At 39.0% G+C, this 22,236-nt stretch overlaps 1 protein-coding gene across 2 annotated transcripts in view; it reads left to right on the top strand.

Annotated features, from left to right (window-relative positions):
- The first annotated feature begins 331 nt into the window (after positions 1-331).
- Positions 332-22,236, top strand: part of PHF20L1 (PHD finger protein 20 like 1) — a 72,620-nt gene continuing 50,715 nt past the window's right edge. The window contains exons 1-5 of one of the 2 annotated variants that reach the window (XM_047783222.1): positions 332-601; positions 2,764-2,883; positions 18,746-18,917; positions 19,073-19,157; positions 22,049-22,137. In XM_047783222.1, the coding sequence (XP_047639178.1) occupies positions 2,801-2,883; positions 18,746-18,917; positions 19,073-19,157; positions 22,049-22,137 (429 nt within the window). In that variant the 5' untranslated portion in view covers positions 332-601; positions 2,764-2,800. The remainder of the gene's footprint in view (positions 602-2,763; positions 2,884-18,745; positions 18,918-19,072; positions 19,158-22,048; positions 22,138-22,236) is intronic. The other variant, XM_047783221.1, reaches the window with a different exon arrangement.

The following is a 22,236-nucleotide window of genomic DNA, read 5'->3' as shown; positions in this document are numbered from 1 at the left end:
GCTGAGAAAATACGCATTTACAAAAGTTTGCCCAGAATGCTGGGATTGAGGCATTTTGACAACCTTGTTCCTCACAAATCAACAACAGTAGCATTCAATGGGCTTCGACCTCATCACTCAAATGTCAAAAGATTTCACAACTGCCAATGGGGTCCCGGAGCCCGCGTTCCTTCCGTCGCGAACCAGGGCTCCTCCCGCTAGCGACCAGCCAACTGCCGCATAGCCCCGCCTCCCAGGGCGGCCCTCCAATCGGCCGCCCCGCCCCGGCCCAACCCTCGCGCGTCACGTGACCCGGCCAGGCCCGCTTCCGGCGCGTCGCGGGCGGCTGACGTCGCCGGGGCCCGGCGTCGCGTCAGGGCTGGCCGGCGGCGGCGGCGGAGGAGGCGATGGCAGTGGATACCGAGTGGGCTTGAAGGGCTCGGACCTGCTCCCTCCCGCGCGACCTCGGGCCCGACCCAGCGCTGCGGTCCCAGCGCGCCCCGCTCCTGCTCGCTCCCCGACCGCTGCCCGGGCGGAGGCGGAGGCCCGGGCTGGCCGTCCTGTTTGCGCCCCGGCTCGGCCCCGGACGGCCCGGCAACTGTGCAAAGAGGAGGCCGAGTCGGTAAGAGGCGGCGGCGGCGGCGGCAGGGCCTGGCTGCCGCTTGGCTCCCTCCCGGCCGCCAGGGACACCTCCGCGCTGGTGTCTTTCTTGGGCCCGCTCCCCTCCCTCATCCCTCCCCTTAACTCGCCGCCCCTATTGTCTGGGCTCTGCCGCTCCCTCTACCCCTCCCTTCCTTCCCCTCTTCGGAGGGCCGGAGGGCTGTCAAACCTGGAGGCTTCTCCTGCTCCCCGCTTGCGGGCCGGGTCTGAGCCTTTCTGGTCTATTTCTGGCCAACCCCCTCCCACCCCGATCACCTCCCCCCCTTTATTTGGCCTCGCGGCTGTTCTTTGACCAACGTTTTACTTTCCCAGCGTTGTATCTTCCTGCTAATTTTCTCTTTCCTCTCGTTTGTCATGTCCGCAAGTTTCACCACCCTGACATATTTTTGCTTTCTGGTTCGCTTTCCTTCCCGATTTTATTTCTCTCCCCTTTCCTATGTCCCCTTTTCTGTTTTTGCTTCAAGGCTGTCCCCAACAGACTCTCTTACTTTATCTTACTTTTTCTTAATTCAAATCCCTCCCCATCCTCCCCTCTCCAGCCAAGAAAAAGGAAATCTTGCCTGTTCTGGTGCCTCATCCCAAAGTATCACTGCGGCGGTTATATGCCTTAACTCTTGTCACTTCTATGGGTTCTATATTTGATCCTAGAAAATGTTCGTGTAACTGGTAGATTACCCCTTACTAAGTTCTTTCTGTGAAGAACAACAGAAAAAATGGATTAGATTTCTACACAAACATTTAAGTAACTGCCTTGTATGTTGCACACTGGTCAGACCGCTAATAAAAATATTCATACTATTGTTTCTTTTACACCAGATGCCCTCTGGCTGAGCTTACTGTTAACTTTAATGCACTGGTTTTTGCTGCTGCCAAGGCAGGCAGGAGCATAGCTTCCCCCGCCCTCCTCCCCACCTCCCCATGAGTGTTTAAGTTTGATCTTAACATGTTTTTATGGCATGTATTGGGATTGTATTTGGCATGTATTTTGCACTTATTTTCCTTCGTCTGTCAGATTCTTTGAAAGAGGAAAAGGCAGTTTTGGTTTTTATATTTGCTGTTGGTGTTTGTCGCTTTTAAACCCCTGAAAAAACACGACGCAGTTGTGTGTTTTCTTTTTAAAACTGAGAGGGAGCATAGTCTTAGTAATTCTAAATATCAAAAAGGTTTTAGGGATTTTTCCTCTCCCCCAGTAACAGTAGGTTTGCTTTCCTGACTGGGTGTTATATTTTGATGGCTAGCTTATAACGCATTCATATGTTTCAGGTGCTGGTTAGTGAAAAAGAGGCTCCCTCAGATATGCTGGGCAGCCACTGGCCAAAAGGATAGTGGATATTCCACATGTCCGTGGTCTAGGAAGGAATAAGTATTCCTTTGTAGTTTCTTGTTTGTTTAAACGTACAGCCCTTTTACTGACAGCGTGAGCATTGTTTATATTGAAATATAGTGGAAATAAATTCTCAGAGCTAAAAAAATCCGTATCCTTGTTGGTTATTGAATGTGAAGAATTAGAAGGGAATTTCCTTTGCAACTTTATATGTTAAATTAAAATCGTTGAATCATATGCTACCAATATGGGAGATCACAGGTAATGATAAACCCTAATCACAAGAGGAATTATTAAAATCATCACTAGAGGAGGAGGGTCTACTGCTTCTTCCATCTTTGTACTCTTTAGTGTCTTATTAAGTGTTTTGTATTACAAGCCCTTAAATAAATATTTGTTGAAAAACTTGGTTAACTTTTTCTAAGAATTTCAGTAGTCATATTCCAGAACACTCAGTTGTCATGACTTTTCAAAGATGGAAACAACATTTTCACCCATTATCATGGAGAATTTTCTTGGGCGTTTTCAAGTTAAAATTTAAAGCGTTTTAGCCATTAGCTAATTTTAACCCCATCTATTCATTCTTTTAAAATAGTTATCTTTCTAATATGCTTTTTCTTAATTCAGTATTAAGATTGTAAGTTGTTCCATACTTTACCTAGAGATAGTTATAATCATCATTCAAATTTCCAAAAAACTGCGCAGTTATTTTAACCTCTCATGTAATTTTTTTTAATTCTGTTTAATTCCTTATGCCTTTTATGCATCAGAGTCTAACTTTTTTTTTTTTTTCTCTTGAGGTAGTGAAAAGAGAATCCTGAAGAATAGGATCTCAAGATGAGTAAAAAGCCCCCAAATCGTCCTGGAATCACTTTTGAGATTGGTGCTCGTTTGGAGGCACTGGACTACTTACAAAAATGGTATGGAAGATAAGGAGCTCTTGCCTTAACGCACAGTGTCTGCTGTCTCAGTGGGTTGGCTAATTGCTCTTCTCCTGACAGTGGCGGAAACATTAAAAGTGTTCAGATTTCGAATAAACATATACATTGTATTTTAGCTTTCCTGCTCTTCAACAGATTTTCACAGGTATCAGTACTTGTGTGTACTTAATATGAACTCTCTTTTGGTAGTGGGAGGGAGAGGATTAATCCAGATAACCACGTTCCCAAGTTGTGGATAAAGTTCGATATAAACCCCTTTTCTTGGCCTGTGTCAGAGGTGGTCTTTCAAACCATAGCGTGTGTTGACGGTTAGCATCTAAAACCAAAACCCCATTTATCGTCTCCTTCCCCGGAGCACCATCCTAAAGACAGGTTGTTACTACTTCCAGCTTTAAGTGAGTAATCCTTTCAGGCCTTCTTTTATTTCTTCTCCTATACGGGCCATCTTCGCTAAGCGGTGAATTCAGACACCCCCAGCATACCCCTCCATACCGCAGTGGAAGAGAAATTGGCGATCTGGAAAGGAGAGAGGGGGAAATAACAGACAGAGGTCCCTGGGCTGTGTAGGAATAAGGAGGATTCCCTCTCTATCCTAGGGCCTGCCTTCCTTGTTCTGCGTAGCTGGCTTGCAGTTCTACTTTCTGGGTGGATGTCTCTGTATACCATTCTCAGCCCCCTGCTCTGAGAGGGCATGGAGAGGCTCCTTCCCTGGGAGGGTTTTGGCCCCAGCTCCTCTTGAAGCCTGTTTATTTGGATGGGGGGGGGGGGTGTCTAACGGCCTGGCAGCTCTACCAGAGAGTTTCTGACATTTTCCCTTTACTGCAACTCCCTTAAAAATACAATGGGCAGGAGTTCCCTGGTGCTCAGGAGGTTAAGGATCTGGTGCTGTCATTGCAGTGGCTCAGGTCACTGCTGTGGTACAGGTTCAATCCCTGGCCTGGGAACTTACTCATGCCACTGGTGTAGCCAAAAAAAAAAAAAAAAAACACCCAAAAACAAACAAAAAAGTAATGGGCACTTTGTAGATTTGTCTTTGATTTTGTGTTACGTCACCTACCTGAGTTGGCAATGGCGTACAGAGAAATCTTGTATAGTCATGGTATTTAACTTTAGACCAGCCTGGGGTTTTTGTCTCTCAGCCTCCAGTGTTAGAACTGCACATTCTGTCACCCACACCCCCAGCCTAATGGGCTCTGCTTGGGACAGTTTGAAATTGCACTTTGAGCTAGGAAGGCACAGTGATTTGACCTCATGCCTCCAAGCTGCATCTCAGTGAGCACTTCTTTTTGGGGGACGTAATTGTTGCTCTCATCAGGTGGAGTGCACACTCAGTGTTCTCAGGAGGCGCTTGGGAAGCACCTGGGAACCAGGCAGTAGCATCCCTCCTTGTTATGAAGGTAAAGTGTCTGCAGATGTTGCCAAATGTTCATGGGGGCGGGGGAGCAGATGCAGTCCTAATTGAGAACCACTGCATTAGACCTTACAACAAAAGATGCTGGGTTGGCTTGTAATTTGGCTCTCCCTGGTTCTGGTTTGTCTTTTACTCTGAAGGCACCTACTATTGAATCTCTTCATGATGCAAGAACATGAGAAATGCTACTTCTTCCTTCTGTGATCTTAATCTTATATATACATATTTTTTCTTTTTTTTTTTTTAAAGTTACCAGCTCTTTGAATTACTTGTTAAGCCATATTCTTTTCTTAATCTTCCAAACTGACAAAGTTGCAATTGAACTAACTTCCAGTGTTAGAGAAGCATGTAGTTTATTATTTATTAGTTCTCCCAATGACCTTCAGGGATATTGACATATTAACTTTGGTGTTAGGAGTTCCCTGGTAGCTCAGTGTGTTAAGGATCTGGCTTTGTCACTGCTGTCACTTTGTCACTGCCGTGGTGAGGATTCCATTCCTGGCCCTGGAACTTCTTTATGTTGTGGGTGTGGCCATTAAAAACAAAACAAAACAAAAACAATCCAAAAAACTTTGGTGTTAGTAAGAAATTCACTTTTAGTGGTGAAGTGTTTCTTAATTCAATAGCTGTTAAATCAATGATCCAGTAATTAAAAGAGAAAGAGGATAAAAAAGAACTATTTAAAAAATCTAGTCTGAATTTGCTTTTAGAGTATTTGGAAATTCAGTGAACACATGAAAGTTGCAACTTAATTTTTTTGTTGTCTTATGCTTCTCATCAAAAAAATTCCTAAGGGCTTAGAAAGAGTGATAACATGCAGATGTACTCATTTATGACGTTTAGATTTAATTTTAATGACTCCAGTAATAACGGTCTCTTTAAAGTGAGTAAACATTAGCCAAAATAATCACATATGATAATCACCGAAACATGCCGTCAGTTTGATTTTTTTGTGCTTATTTCTATGAAGATTTTAGCATTCTACTACAGTGGATTTTAACTTAAAAAAATAAGAGTATTGTATATACATATTCTAGGCAATTGAAAGAAATAGTTTTCTTGTTGTGACTTTATTAATGTTAGTCTCAAGAACTGTAGGCTTGGCTGACCTTTTAATTTAGGAGTTAAAAGTACTTTACATAGGGACGAGTAATTAATTACTAAGATTTATTGAATTCTGTGTGGGTCACAAAAGTTCTGTGAGACATAGTGCTCTTAACAGATTTTATTTCTAAATGAGATAAGCTTTATTCTCTATATCATTTTATTTGTTAAGGGCCTTTCTGTATTCCGTATAAATCCCACAGATTTTTTCTTTAATATCAGGTAAAAATGTAGAAGGATTATTTAAGTGTTGAAACTTTGATATGAGGGCAAAATAGTTAATCACTGAGAATGTTCTAAACTAATTCTCTTCTCTCTTTCATCTCTCCCTCCCTACTTTCTTTCATTTTCTCTTCAAGTTGCATCTATAGTGAATACTCAGTCTTCCACAGTTATTCAGTTGGAAAAGTATTATAGGCATTGGGCAGGGAGGGACAAGCAGGAATGCAAATGTTACTTATTCTCTGCACGCAAGACATTTGATAAGCAGTATATGGGTTATTAAGAAAATAATTTTTATCACATGTTGCTACATTAGCTTTTATTTTATTTTATTTTACTTTTTTTATTTATTTTATTTTTTTGTTTGTTTGTTTTTTTGCCATTTCTTGGGCCGCTCCTGCGGCATATGGAGGTTCCCAGGCTAGGGGTCCAATTGGAGCTGTAGCCACCAGCCTACGCCAGAGCCACAGCAACGTGGGATCCGAGCCGCGTCTGCACCACAGCTCACGGCAACGCCAGATCCTTTAACCCACTGAGCAAGGCCAGGGACCGAACCCACAACCTCATGGTTCTTAGTCGGATTCGTTAACCACTGCGCCACGACGGGAACTCCTACATTAGCTTTTAAAGAGAAGTGAAGGGGGGTTCCTGTTGTGGCTCAGCGGTAATGAACCCAACTAGCATCCATGAGGATGAGGGTTCAGTCCCCATCCTTGTTCAGTAGGTTAAGGATCCAGTGTTGCCGTGAGCTGTGGTGTAGGTCACAGACACGGCTCAGATCCTTCATTGCTGTTTCTGTGGCTTATTCTAGCAGCTGTATCTTCTATTCAATCTCTGGCCTGGGAACTTCCAAATGCCAAGTGTGCAGCCCTAAAAAATCAAACAAAACAAAACAAAACAAAAAATGATTCCATAAGGAGAAGTATAAGTAGAAAGTTAAGATAGTGGATCACCTGAGTGCCAGTTTGTCTTATATGTAGAAGGTTTCTCCTATATAAAAAAGGGATAATAATTTTTAGTGCATGCCTTTGAAATAAAAGGATAAACTCTAAACTTAGTGGTCAGAAATAAACTGAAGTTAAGCTCCCACATTTAGGTTTGGGGTATTTGATTTACTCGGAAGACTCAACCTATTTTTCTTTGGAAAAGCACATTATTATTCCTTGAGCAAACCATATCACATGTTCTTTAAAGTTCAGAAAGAGATTTCATTCTTGAAAATATACTCCACATTTTTAAGTAGCGATTTATTACTTTTGCTTTCAGATTACTTTTACAGCTACATCAGAAAACACCAGTGGTTTGATTATTTATCAGTACTAATGAATGCAGGCCCCGAGAAGCCAGGAAGAGGCAGCACATCTTCAGTGTGGTTTTTAGTATGCGGACCTCTGCTATACCGACTAAACCTAACTCCTACTGAGAGGTGTGGGTTGCTGTAATTTGTAACAAAAAGTATAGTTTTCCATAAAACATTTCGTTCAATTTGTTCTGCAACAGTCTTTTAATTTACACGCCTCTTAGAAGACCGTTTTCTATCTTCTCTCCGTTATATTTTCCACCACAGCCTCTGTAACCCAAACCTGAGCACCTTAGCTTATAATCTCTTGAATGCAGTTAATGCCACAAGAATGAAATTAGATACAGGTTGTTGATACAGGAATGTGTTTGGGGAAAGAGAAAGTTCAGAGGTGAAATTTTATTTGAGACAGTGTGAGTGGATTCAAAGACACAAGGGGCAGGTTCAAATTCAGACTGACTTTCTGATCCTGTTTACTGTAGCTAAGTCCTTGCACTTGGTTGGCTTAGCAGTGAAACGAAAGCACTGTTACTGGCTTTTACTTACAGAATTATTTTAAGGATCAAATAAAATAATGTATTTCAGCTTTCTCCTTATACAAAATGACACCTCATTATAAACACTGACGCACATGCAGGGAAAGAGGGAGAGTTGAAAAACAGATCTTAGGGGATCTGAAGACACACATGTCCTAAGTTTTTAAGTGTAGCCATAGTGTTGACATGAGAATGGCCTGGAACGTAGAAGAAATACCATGTCATTGCAGCATGCTGTAAGCTATCTTTTCGAAGTGATATGAATGCTTTGTTTCTGCAGGGTTTTGTAGTTTACAAAGCACCCTTGAAAATCTTAAAGCATCTAATCATTCTGAATATTGGTCAGTAAGAAAAGTGATGAAATCAAACCGGTTTTGACTACTTAGGTAACTTTGATCGAAATTAGAATAGTTACTCTGTAGCCATTGATTTAGTTATGAAAGCAAAGCAAATCAAGAGTTATGCTCTGGGTATTATTCTTCAACTTGAAGTTATAAAGTCAGTTTAAAACGTTCAGATGAGTTATGCTCCTCTGACCTTTTTTGGACTATTTCTATGTAATTCTCTTCTAGATCTAAAGGAAAGGAAAACGAAAGATTTGAAAAGTGAGGAGATGTCTCCAAGTGTCAGAGTTTGATAGGACAGTATAAATTTGAATTGGCAAATGCTGTCTCCACACATTTGGAGTTTTTTGAACTGTATGGAACATTTGCAAATGTGAGTTTTTAAAATGTTCACGAACAGAATTTTAGTAGAGTGGGAAAGCCGAAGACATTAAGATCGTAGCAAGTACAAATACTTTCTAATTTAGACGGAATTATGTATTCCCCAAATTAAAGAAGATGGTCTTTTTCTCATTGGATGTGCTGTTCAAAGGGAAACGTTCGCAGAGATAAGTTGTGTGATCTATGTTAGGAGTAGAGGAGTGCTCCTGGAAAATAGTATGTAGATCACATTTAAAAACTGAAAACATTTAAATTACATTAGGTGAGTTCGGAATTTGTAAAAACCATTGGTGAATACTTTTAAAATATTCTTTTGCTATTATAAGTTAAATTTTGTCTTTTGTGTGTTGCTTTCCTAAATCTGTGTGTACTTGGAAAGTGTGGATTCTTATTTTGAGTCACTAATTACCTTTGAACAGCTAATTTCACCTATAGACTCAGAAAAATGTGCAGTCACATTTATAATGTGACAAAATAAATGAGAGCTATATTATGAATGGTTGTAGAAAATTTACCCTTGGGCCCCAGGTTAAGGACCTTTCCCACCTATAGAGAATTTCAAATGGGAATCCCTAAGACTTGTTTTTAAATTCTGCCATTCTTTTCATTCAGAAAGTCACAAGTTGGAGTTCCCATTGTGGCTCAATGGTTAACGAATCCGACTAGGAACCATGAGGTTGTGGGTTTGATCCCTGGCCTTGCTCAGTGGGTTAAGGATCCGGCATTGCCTTGAGCTGTGTCACAGACGTGGCTTGGATCCCGTGTTGCTGTAGATAGATGTGGCGTAGGCTGGCGACTACAGCTCTGATTAGACACCTAACCTGGGAACCTCCATATGCCATGAGTGTGGCCCTAGGAAAAAGACCAAAAAAAAAAAAAAAAAAGAAAGTCACAAGTTTTGAATCCTAAGATCTAAGTGAACCCTCATTTAATAATCATCAAACAGGTCTGCAGCAGTGTACAAACATTTTTAGTTCTTTAGTTTAAAAAATTCCCACAGAAGAAAGCCCCATGAATTTTTAAAGTTCTCCCTGTTCCTCCCCTCCCCCCACCAAAAAAAATGTTGAAACCAAAATTAGAAAATAGGTCGATGTTAGGCATTAGTTTAACATTTCAAATTAGAAATGTGGAAACCAGTATTAGAAATAATAGAGGGGACATATTTATTTTAAAACACACCTGCTTTGTTTTTCTTGTTCTTTCTCTAATATTCGCCCTTTCTTTATGTTGATTCACTTTTTTCTAGAGCTTTTTCTTATCTGCTCAAGTTTTTTGTTATCCTAGTTTTATTGAAAAGCAAGAGAAAAGGAATATTGAAAAAAAGTGAATTTAACCAGAAGTCAGAAAATGTGGGTGGAGTTCCCGTCGTGGCTCAGTGGTTAACGAATCTGACTAGGAACCACAAGGTTGTGGGTTCGATCCCTGTCCTTGCTCAATGGGTTGAGGATCTGGCATTGCCATGAGCTGTGGTGTAGGTCGCAGACGTGGCTAGGACCCAGCATTGCTGTGGCTGTGGTATAGGTGGGCGGCTACAGCTCCAATTGGACCCCTAGCCTGGAACCTCCGTATGCCGTGGGTGCAGCTCTAAAAAGACAAAAGATAAAAAAAAAAAAAATTGTGGATGTTGTTCTGCCACGAACTATGTGACTTTGGAGAGTTATGTCCTTACACTGAAGGTGTGATGTATTAGATGATCTTTCAGGTCTCTTGAACTAGAAACCTCAAATTCTCTATTTTTCACCTATTCAGGGATGACAGGTTTTTTAATCTCACTTTGAGATAGATAAGTAACAACTTGAGGCAGCAGTAAGGTAGGCAAGGACCAGAAGTCCCATGGAGTTTGCTTAAAACTGCTGGTCTCTAGAAGAAGGGAAAATGAGTTGAAAAAGGTGGAGACAGGTGAATAAAATTGTGGGCAAAAATACAGAGATTTGAAGTATCTGTAGTAGAGAGGTACTGGCCAGGTAGTTCCACTTTCTCCATCCTGCTCTCCCACTCACTTAAATGCTTTTTCATTAACTGTTTACTTTTGAAATTACTTGGAATTAAAAGTATTGGCTTTAAACAGTGTATTTATCCAGTGGGATACTTTAACTCACGAACTTCCTGCATAGTATTCATTCACGAGCACATTGGTTCCCTTACAAAGTTCATCGATACCACAGTTTTGAAAGTGATTGAGGTGAGGTGCGGAAGAGTGGCTCTCAAACTTGAACCTGCATCACAATCACCTGACGGGTTTGTGAAATAGAGATGGGTGGGCCCAGCCCCTCCAGCTTCTGATTCAGTGGGTCCAAGGTGGGGCCGGTAATGTGCATTGTAACAAGTTTCCAGGTGATGCTGCTGCTGCTGCTGGTCTGGGACCACATATGAGAACCACTGGTCTAGACTATACAGAATTACTAACCTGAAGGTCAGGGTTTTGAGGAAGACAGCAATGGAAATATCTAGGATTGTTTTTTGAATTTATAGTCTGCTTTAATTGGTTATGTTAGTTGGAGGGGATAAAATGTGAGTATGGACATTGCAGAGTGATGCATGATCCAGAAATCCTTTGTTGTTCTTTTCATTAGAGTAGAATACATTGACCTGCATGCACTTTGATGTGTCTTAGTTTTCCTGCTCCTCCTTTCCGCATAGTCTTCGGTGCTACCTGGCTGGATAATTGTTAGGGTTTAGGGTCTTGCTGCTTTATCTGAAAACAAAAAAAAGAAAAAAAAAGCTACCTGTGGTTACGGTTAATCATGGATTGATTTAGTGTTCTGTGCTTTGTGTACATTCATGTAATGGCAAGGGTTGGACCAAGAGAGAAGACAGTTTTATTTGCTTATCTGATATTTGGTTGCAGTTCAGTCATCACCTGTCACACACATCCAGCTCCCTAGTCATTACATCATTCCTCTGAATATTATCATCACATAGGTGAGATTTTACTTTGTCACATCACATTAAGTAATGCTTTATTTTATGGTGAGGAATTGATTAAAGCCACTGATTTGGAAATAGTTTATCTGTGATGGTAATCAGTTATACTAAAAAGAATGTTTTGCAGTTCTAGTTTTGCTGAATAAACAGAACTGGTATCAGCAGATGCTTCAAGATTTTTAACTGTATATTTAAATGATTTTTTAGCTGATGGAGAAAATACTCGTTTTAAATTTTAAGCATCGGCAGTATAATTTTTTTAAAAAAATTAACATATTATTGAAAAGGCAGCTTAGTTTTGCTAATCTTCGTAAGGGTCTCAGTGTTTTCATATTTTTCTGTGATTTTGTATTTTGAAGAACTACTGACCCATTCCTGTTACCACCTACTACAGATCATTAGGTCATTAGTCAGCATAAAAATATTTTCTTTTTATTAAGTTAGAAATTGCTGTGTATTGTTTCAGTAAGTACAGTTAACTCAACTTGGAGAGAACTGTTGCAGTAAATTGAAGAAAAAATGTGTATATTTAATATTCAGTGTGTTTTGAAAGTCTGTTTTCTCATTGCAAAAAAACCAACCATCTTCAGTTAAAATTGAATACATTTCTAGTACATCATGGGTAGGTATGGTACTGAAGAATAAGGCGACGTGAATTATAGGCAAGGCCTGGCCCCTTTTACTCCTAAATGGTGCCCAGCAAAGTTCATTGACTTTTAGTGGATTGATAAAGCCTGAACCCGAAAGTTTCGGGGATATCCTGAAATCCAGTTACTGTTGCAGAACACCAGCACCAGTGAACTGTGACTTACTGGTTGCAAACTAAGCAGAGAATGGTATTTGTGAAACTAGATTAACAAATTAAATTTAATTTTAACGTCCGTGTTCCCTAACAAATCACATCACAGGTTAAATTACTTAATTTCAAATTTATATTATCACAATATCAAACATATAAGTTAAGCTACTTTCTTTCCTAAGGCTCTTTCATTTTAGTAATGTGATGTTTCATACTTAGACATAGTTTAGAGGCAATGTACCTTTTATTTTGAGAAATTTTAATAATAAAAGCGCTCGTTTGCTTTGCCTAGTCCTTTTATAATAAGAGCGGGGGGTGATTATTTTATACAATATAATAAAAGCTGTTTTCCACACTTTCCGGGCTAACAAAAAACTTTAAGCATTTTATTTGTAGCAGAAGCAGGAGATTAACATTAAATTTGCAGGAAAAAATAAACAGATAACTTGGTTTCATGTTGTTTTTATTTGTTTTCAGTACCTCTCGGTAAAGAGTTCCCTGTATTTGAAATACTGCAGTAAGTTTGACAGGAGCTGAAATGGTCAGTTGTAAGGTGTGGAACGATGGGCAAAAAGACCATTCTTTAAGGTAGACCGTTCAGGGATCCACCACTTATTACCTGCTTTGACTTGAGCAAGTTACTTGACTTTCAGAGCCGCTGGGACCTCCCTTTCGTAACTGAGAATAGCGGTAATGCCGAACTCAGAGTTCTTGGAGGACTAAGTGAGACAGCGCACATCAGGAACGTGTCATGGGGAGTTCCCTTGTGGTGCAGCAGGTTAAGAGTGTGGTGGTGTCACTGCAGTGCCCCGGCTCACTGCTGTGGTGTGGGGTTCATTGCCGGCCGTATGCTAGGCACTTAATAAATGTTCGCTTTAAGGATAATAACATGGAAATTAGTTATTATAAGAAAGTAGACTCTAATGAGAGAGGAGTCATTGTAAATTCTTAAAACTTTAATCAGTAGGCTTATAAGCATATATGACTATTTAGTATTAAAATGATTTTTTAAGCATTGAAATGTTAAGAAATAGAAATAGACTAGACTGCAACCTGCTAGAGTTTGGAATTTTGTGAGAAAATTAAATAACAGAGTTTGGTCACATTAGCCTGGACAAATCTTATGAATTATATAAACTTTGAGTAGACTACTGGTGGCATTTTGGTGGAGTGGAAAAGGAATTTTTGATAGTCTAGTTGATTCTTAGGATGGGAGATGGTAATGAGTATAAAGGCTGTGGTGTAGGCATTTGGATTTGGTGAGAACTGATGGTGAATGAATGTAGGCATGGCAAGAGATTCCGGTACCAAGGAAACGGAACAGGAGTTTAAATCCAATGATCTGAAATCTAACCTTAGTTTGAAAGGTGGCTGCCTCACGTTTCTAAAGGAAAATGCATAGCTCGCTCTGCTCTTCCCCATTTTTGCTGTGAAGGTTGTGGGTAGGTAGGAAACAGGGTGCTCTGGCAGCTTGTCTTGGACCTCTCTTCTGGGGACGAATGTGTCTGAAAACAGGACCTGAGGGATAATGTGGCCGAGCGCCGTCCTTAGTGTTGGAGAAGATGTGAGTTTGACATATATAGCCATCCTCCGAATGTTCTTGAAATTCTAGATTTTTTAGATTTTTAGTAATTTTGGAATATCAATTTCGAAGTAAAAGTGTTTTGTTTTCAGTATTCTTCAAGTGTGAAACAAATTAATATGCAGAATCTACAAGCATGTCATCTAAAAATGCGGTAATGATATTAGGTGATGTTGTAGTTATAATCAGTGAGTGAATGAGTGAGGTGACACTTGAAAATTGCAAAGCATCATGTAAATTTAAAGTATTTCTAGGATGCTAAAAGTTTTTAAAGGTTAGTAGGTTATAAGTATATTGTGTTTGCTTTGGGCTACGTTCTGTATTTTTTTTTTGTCTTTTTGCTGTTTCTTGGGCCACTCCCTCGGCATATGGAGGTTCCCAGGCTAGGGGTTGAATCGGAGCTGCAGCCACCGGCCTTCGCCAGAGCCCCAGCAACTCGGGATCCGAGCCGCGTCTGCAGCCTACACCACAGCTCACGGCAACGCCGGATCCTTAACCCACTGAGCAAGGGCAGGGACCAAACCCCAACCTCATGGTTCCTAGTCGGATTTTCGTTAACCACTGCACCACGACGGGAACTCCCCTATGTTGTGTATTAATTTTTATTATTTGGCAAATGGTCCGCCTCCTGATAATCACATGTAAGGAAGTTCTCTATTTTTATTTCTTCTTATGTTTAGTTATTTTTTTATGACACCATGTTAGAGTTTCTTGCTTATGAACTTCTTATTCAAAAAATTGTTCTGAATTATTAATTCCAACTCCTGAAGATTCTGCTAACATTTAGGTTATGTTTAAGTAATATTTCAAGTATACTTCGTCTTTTAAAATTGAGAGTTTCCTGCTTGCCTAGCAGTTAAGGAATTATCTCTGTCACTGCTGTGGCTTGGGTTCCCTCTCTGACCTGGGAACTTCTTCATGCTGGGGGCCTGGATAAAAAGAAAAAAAAAATTAAAGAATTGCTTATCCAAGAGAGCATTTAATTTGGGTACTCTATGTGCTATTGTATAGCTATTGCCTTATATTGGAATTGTGTTAGCTTATTTGATTCTCTTTTCTCTCCCCTCTGCTGAATTTGAGTTTGTTGATATTTGTGTTTGTAGCTTTATTCCTACTTCAGTGCCTGACATATAGTGAATTAGAGACTCAGTGTTGAGTTAAAAGAAATAGGTGGGGAACTGTCAGTTTTTAAATTTACGTAAATTAGAAACTCTGTTGTCTTATCAATATAAATAAGAAAAAGACTATTTAAAATACATAATTTGAATAATTTATTGGGTCAGTTGCCTTTTTGATTAATCTGGCACTTACTCAAATGGTTAAATCTCAGAGTGAATTCTGATGGTCTTTAGGGCATTTGGTAATGTTGTTTGTCCTTGCTCCATGGATTGTAACCTGTCGATGAGCAGCCAGTGTCCTTTGGCTTTTAAGTGCAGGAGAGTCTAGGCCGTCAGTGTATGAAGGAATTTCCTTTATCCTTGACTGACGTTCTTTATCAATATAGGTAAAAATCTGGATGTATCAAACCAGATGATAGTTCCCTCAATTTAGATCATGTTTAAGGATCATGGACCCCTTTGACATCTGATCAAAGTTGGGGAGGGGGACCCCCTCAAGAGAATACTCATACACATCTACACCATACACAGTGGTTTTTTTCCCACAGCCTCAGGGAATCATGATCTAGCCGGCAGTCAGAACCTGCCCTGCCATATGTAAAACAGTTAAGGACAGTGTAGGCCATATAGTGATTCATCTGTAATGGTAATTCCCACTTTAGGTTTCTCAGTTTCTCTTTGTGTTTTGACAACACTTAGAGCTCATATTGTAGGGAACCAAGGAAATGTATTCACTGTGTAGCTAACTTCTTTGGTCAGTATCTGGTTCTTTTTAGATCACAGGTTGGTTCAGACGCCATAAATCTTGCTACTCTGAACGATTTGTGTAAGTAGGAGGCAGCAGTGACAGTGTTAAAATGCTGATATGATCAAGTAAGGCAGTAGTGTTGTAAGAGGTCAGAGACGGTGAATCTAGTTTTTGGTTTGGGTAATGGCCTTGCTCTATTCTATTGTTAAAGCCGAAGTTGAACCTGACCATGAGAGGATTTTGATCACACTGATTCAGAAAGTCCTCAGAAATCAATTGAGAGATTACAGTAGTTGAATTGCATGTATATGCATTCTGTTAAATTCAGCAAGGATCATTGAGATGTCTTTTCAATATTTCTGAATGCTGTTTATTTCCATTAAGCCTAATAACCAATTTAGGGTGGACTCTTTTTTTTTGCTGAGTTTGCTGGAAGTAAACTCTGTTCTCCAAGATTCAAGTGTAAAAACATATGAGGGCAAGGTAGGCCCAGAGCAGTGGAGGCATTCCTTTAATTTTTTTTTTTGTTTGTTTGTTTTTGCCTTTTCTGGGGCTGCTCCCATAGCATCTGGAGGTTCTCAGGCTAGGGGTTGAATCAGAGCTGTGGCCACCGGCCTATGCCAGAGCCACAGCAACTCGGGATCTGAGCCGCATCTGCGACCTACACCACAGCTCATAGCAATGCATGATCCTTAACCCACTGAGTGAGGCCAGGGATAGAACCCGCAACCTCATGGTTCCTAGTCGGATTCGTTAACCACTGAGCCATGACGGGAATTCCCATTCCCTTAATTTCTGTACAAATAAATATCCTTTAAATAGTGCAAGCATTTCAGAGTGGGAGTATAATAGGGAAGACAGACAGTGGAAATTTTAGGGTATTTTGCGGTAACAGATGATGATAGAGCTCTATGCAGAATTGGCATTGAGGAATCATAGCCCTAGTGAGGTTGCCTTCTCTCCAGCTCTTTCTTTTGAATTCTGGGGAGGTGCCAACTTTGGTGATTTCTTCTTCTTATCCCCAATCGTTTTAACTCTGAAACCCTGGTCTCCCACTTTTCACATTTTTTCCCAAATCATTTATAATTGACTGGAACTCAGACCAATCACTGTTCTTTACTCTTAACAGCTTTGCATGATTCATCTTAAAAAAAAAAACCACACACACACACAACAACAACAAAAATACTATCACTACGTCTTCCAAATTCAGTAAGAGAAATCTTATATTCCATTCACACTCAGTTATAATAAAACATAAATAATGCATCAAAATAACATTGCTGTAGTTCAGGATAGGTGTTTGTGACTGTATTTGTGCAGAAGTAGTTTTTTATTCACTATGTATATCAAGGCATTATTACTGTGGGCCATCTGGGATAGGGAAATTATTTCTCTGTATAGAATTATATGTTAAATTGCCATTTTGTGCATTTTACATGTATAGCAAGGATCTTGATGTTAGGATTTTTTTCTAAGCAGTAAGTGATAAGCAGACTAAGTACAGACTTGACAGAATTCCCTGTTGATGGTAATGAATGAAGGGTCATTTTATTAGTTCCCTATTTCAAAGCTCTTTAGTTGGGACCTGGCCTAACCAGTCCAGTCTGAGGTCCCACTAGTCTCCTTTAACTCACCTTACTGCTTATGTGCATCAGTCTAGCCAAAGGGAACTGCTTCTTTGAAGCACCTCTCCAGTCTCTGATCATGAGGTCCCATAGGACAGAAACCACATTCTACTTGTCTCTGAATTCTCGTTGTCTGGCTGACATGAGTCTGAGTCACATGATGGTCTTAAGTAAGTGAACTTTGATTGAATAAATGAATTAGGAGCTGTGTTTATGTTTTATTGTACCATGTTCATTAAGTCTAAATCCTTGAAGTCCCCCCCCCCAAGATTAATACAGATAATGTCTCCCACAGACCTTCAATGAGTGCTCTAGTTTTCACTGCATGATGAAGGGCAGCTTAGGTCTAGGAAGAAAGAACAGAATGTACAAAAGCAGAGACATTTGACAGAGTGTAGTGTGTTTGAGGAAATTCAAATAGTTCAGTATCATTAGACCAAAGAGGACAGAAACTACACCAGAGAGAGAACCACTCAGGGCTCTTGAAAAGTATAAAAAGCCTTGAATAGTGTGAGTGATCTGTGAGGCAAATAGTAATCAGTTCCTAAATTTTAAACTTCTGTGAGGTGGCTCTTGTGCTTTAAATTTATATTAATATTTAATATACATATATTCATATTTATTCCACAGGGAAAATAAAAAATTAAGATTTATCAAAAAGTTAGCAAAAAATGAGATAAAACTATATCTCTGATAAATCTATCATGTGGGGTTGTTGAATTATTAATGTTATTTAATGTTACTTAAAAAAAACCTTTCGGAGTTCCCTTGTGGCTCAGTGGGTTAAGGATCTGGCATTGGCACTGCTCTGGCTCTGGTTACATCTGAGGTGCAAGTTTGATCCCTAGCCTGGAAACGCTCATATGCTGTGGACTCTGACAAAAAAAAAAAAACAAAACCATACATCACTGTGAACATTTAATGTAGTACATCAGGAAAGGTGATGCTTTTTATTTTGGCTAAAAGTTTCGAGTTAATTTTTATTTGGGAATTAATCATAGGAGAATCGGCACATATGAAAACTGAACAATGTGATGTTATTTTTGTATTTTTAAATTTAAGGTTTAACTGAGTTTTTCTTACCATCATTGATACTCATTATAAAATATTGGAAAGTATAGAACAATAGGAAAGAGGAAATGCTCTATACCATATAGAGACAAATGTATATGTTGATTTTTTTTTTTTTTGCTGGACAAATTTATTTTATATACTTACGATTCTGCAAACATGGTACTACTTCATACTGCATTTTCCTACATTATAAATTCCTTGTAAACATTACATTCAAAGTCTGTATAATGCTCCATTCAATGGATAGACATTATTTGTATAGACAGTCTTCAGTTTTTCTAACCTTATGGTTTCTACTTTTTTGGCACTAAAAATGTTTTGTAGCTGTAGTTCCTGAATTGGAATTACTGTGTCAAAAAAGTAGGGCTCTGTTTAAGGATCTTGATGCATGTTAGCAAATTATTTCCCAAGATAGCACAATTTATATTATAAATCATATAATCTATATTTCCGCTAGGAATGCATCATACTTTTTATTTCATTAGGTCTTGAGAAAAATCATTAAAAACAAAAGACAAAGGAAAAAGCAAACTTTGTTGGTTCAGTAGTTTAAAAATATGAATCCATATTTTGTTTTTGGTTGTAATAGTAAGCAGTATTTCAGTTAATGCTTTGTGTAAACAAATGTAAGAATTTTCTCTTGATATGAAGGCTCTTTTTATTTTTGAGGTATCCATCACGAATTGAAAAAATTGACTATGAGGAGGGCAAGATGTTGGTCCATTTTGAGCGCTGGAGTCATCGTTATGATGAGTGGATTTACTGGGACAGCAATAGGTTGCGACCCCTTGAGAGACCTGCCTTGCGAAAAGAAGGGCTGAAGGATGAGGAAGATTTCTTTGTAAGTAGCAAGCCCTTTCCGTTTGCCAGATATGTAATATATTTTAAAGAGAGTTCTTTTAAATTTTACAAAAGCTTGGTTTTTTGTTTTTTTTTTTATTAAGGAAATGCTTATTTATTATACATGGTATTGATCTTAAAAGTTGTTTAAAATAGGATTTTAAAGCCGGAGAAGAAGTTCTGGCTCGTTGGACAGACTGTCGCTATTACCCTGCCAAGATTGAGGCGATTAACAAAGAAGGTATGTGTTTGAAATGATCTGAGAATTAGAATGAGATTTATAGTAATATTTAACTTTATTTCTGACTTTAATTAATGTATGTGATTGTTACACATAGCTGTTCTCTTTGTTTTATACTTAATGATTTTTCTAATATTCTTTTTCAAGAGCATTTAATTTATTATATATTGTATAGGATAAGGTGATACATAATACACTGCATAAATAGGCTGTTTAAATTAGTAGAGGTAGGGAGTTCCCGTTGTGGTTCAGTGGGATGTGAACCTGACTAGTATCCATGAGGACTCAGATTTGAACCCAGGCCTCCCTCAATGGGTTAAGGATCCAACGTTGCCTTGAGCTGTGCTGTAGCTTGCAGGTGCAGCTTGGATCTGGCGTTGCTGTGGCTATGGCTGTGGCTGGCATCTACAGCTCTGGTTTGATCCTAGCCTGAGAACATTATATGCCACAGTGCAGCCCTAAAAACCAAAAAAGAAAAAAGGAAAAGAAAATAGTAAATTAGTAGAGGTAAATAGTTGGTTAAAATTTTTCAGCTTTCAGTTCACAGTCTGTTATGCATTTTACTTCCATTTCTCTGTTTCCAGTTCATTGGCTAAGTTATTTTTATGAACATCTCAACTTTAGTGCTGAAGATGCAGGAAAATTCAAAACAATTTAACTTGGAAGTGAAATACAACGCAATATTTTCTGAGGAAAGGGTCTGGAAATTTATCAATATGAGGATTTCCTTTATTGCGTCTTTCCCCTGCCCCTTTTCCCTTAATTTTTGTAGATAAAATTAAGAATTAGTTTTCCTAATAGCCTGTTGTGGTACTGAATACTGAGCAAAAGTTACTGAACTTAACAGAAATTTTGAAAATAACATAGAAGTCCGATATGTGAGTGTGACATAAAACAAGACAATCTGTTGAAGAGGTAATGGATTTTAAAAATTATAGACTGATCATTTTAGAAAGGCATTAGAACTAATACTTAAATTGTTATTGGAAATGTACTTTAATATTTGTTAAATTTCTTATTTAAAATCTCATTTAAAACAGTTGTGAAATTCTTGTGAGTATATTTTCCAAGGTGGTAAATACTTTACTGTTCTATTGCGGTTATTTTTTAGACTCGACCACTCATTCATTCTTTTTACTAGAGAAGCACATTGAGTGACAGCCTTTTTGCAAGAAGGGTATTTAACCTAAGTAAGAGGACACTTGCTTTAAACTGAATCTTGAAAGACAGTCAGGTTAGCTAGGAAAGGGGGGGGTGAAAAGGTTTTTCGGCAGAAGAAATGGTGTATGCAAAAGAGTAGAAGAGAGGTGTTCTTTTTTCAAGAAACTGCAAGTCTTTTGATGTGCCTGGAGTGAAGGATTCCGTTAAAGGTTGTAGAACAGCAGAAGAGGTGGGAGAGAGAAACAAGAATGGGTATGAAGTGTCTTGTAAATTAAATTTTATGAGACACTCTGGAAAATTTAAATTTTACTTGGAGGTGATGGGGAACCATGGAAGGGATTTAAGCTGAGGATTTAAACTTGAGAAAAATTGAGAGGTAAGCGAATATAGAAGAGGAAAACATTTAAAAAGACATATATTAAAGAATTTTAGGGGTTAAAAAAAAGTAAGTCATAGTTGTCTAGCTAAATTGAACAAAAGCCTTAGTTCAATTTATGGGTTTAATTAATTGAAGTAACAAATATGGCCATGATTTTATTACTAGGTACCTGAGAGACATCTCAGTTGTTAAATTTGCAGGTTATGTCTCCTGTTGCAGTGGGGTCTTTAAATCACTGTGTGCTTAAACTTCTGGAGAGCTGTGTTACGAAGCTTGTATTCCCCTGTCTTACTTTGGCTTTGCAGGTGTCTAGCCCAGAGCCTAGCACAGAGTAGGCAGTCAGTAACAACTTTTGGAAGTAAAAGAAGTAATGAAACAGTTTCATTGGGTAGTGGGATCCGCCCAAAATGAAGCAAAGCAAAGCGAAATTAAGCAGTGCTCTCTGTTTTAAGAGCGATCTCTTTAAATGTTTGGGACCTTTCTTCCATGTTTAAAGCTTGTTTCAGCTTAGCTGTCATTGGATGCAGCCTTTAGCACTCCCTGGAGTTCAGAGCTCTTACTCGTGTAGGAAGGCTTTTATGCAGATGATATGTAAAATATGTTCTATCTTAAAAGCCTGTGAATCTACAATTCTTATTAGCCAGTTAATTAGTATTGCACAGGAATAATCCTTTCCTAAGAAAGTGATTTTTTCCCCCTATAGTGGATCTTTCTCTCCATCATTCAGAAAGAAACTTCAAAGAGACCAAATGAGGAGTTCCTGTTGTGGTTCAGTGGTAACCGGACTAGTATCCACTGAGGATGTGGGTTTGATCCCTGTCCTCACTCAATGGGTTAAGGATCTGGTGTTGCCGTGAGCTGTGGTGTAGGTTGCAGATGTGGCTTGGATCTGGTGTGGCTGTGGCGCAGGCCCGCAGCAGTAGCTCCGATTCAGCCCCTAGCCTGAGAACTTTCATATGTCATGGGTGCGGCCTTAAAAGAAAAAAAGAAAGAGACCCAATGATAATTCTTAAAAATATTATATATTTTGTAAATAATGGTTTTATTTTTGTTACATACCTGTATTATTTAAACATATATTTGTTATATGATAAATTTTAAAATCCTCTAGTACAAATCAGAATTACATTCACTTATCAAGTTAATTTTGTGTATTTTTTTTTAAGGGAAATCAGAGTTGTTTTTACAGGAAAGAGACAAACTCAGCAAACTTGATGGTGTGTGTTACTGCTGTTGCAGTTGCTGATGTCAAAGGGTGTTTATTTCTGTCAGGGCATTACTTGTTTGATATCGAGTGTTGCTCTAAGATTGAATTATGTTTTCTAATGATGCCGACTCGCTCCTGTTTCAGGAACGTTCACAGTTCAGTTTTATGATGGAGTAATTCGTTGTTTAAAGAGAATGCACATTAAAGCCATGCCTGAGGATGCTAAGGGGCAGGTAAGAGTGTTCAGCCTTCCTAGCTCCCAAAGGGATGTCTTCTTGAATGGTGACTGATCAAAATATATATATATATATAAATATATATATATTTTAAAG

This window comes from Phacochoerus africanus, chromosome 6, assembly GCF_016906955.1.
Source record: "Phacochoerus africanus isolate WHEZ1 chromosome 6, ROS_Pafr_v1, whole genome shotgun sequence".
Taxonomy (NCBI): Eukaryota; Metazoa; Chordata; class Mammalia; order Artiodactyla; family Suidae; genus Phacochoerus; species Phacochoerus africanus.
The sequence above is the reverse complement of the archived record's forward strand: the minus strand, read 5'-3'. Positions and strand labels throughout refer to the sequence as shown.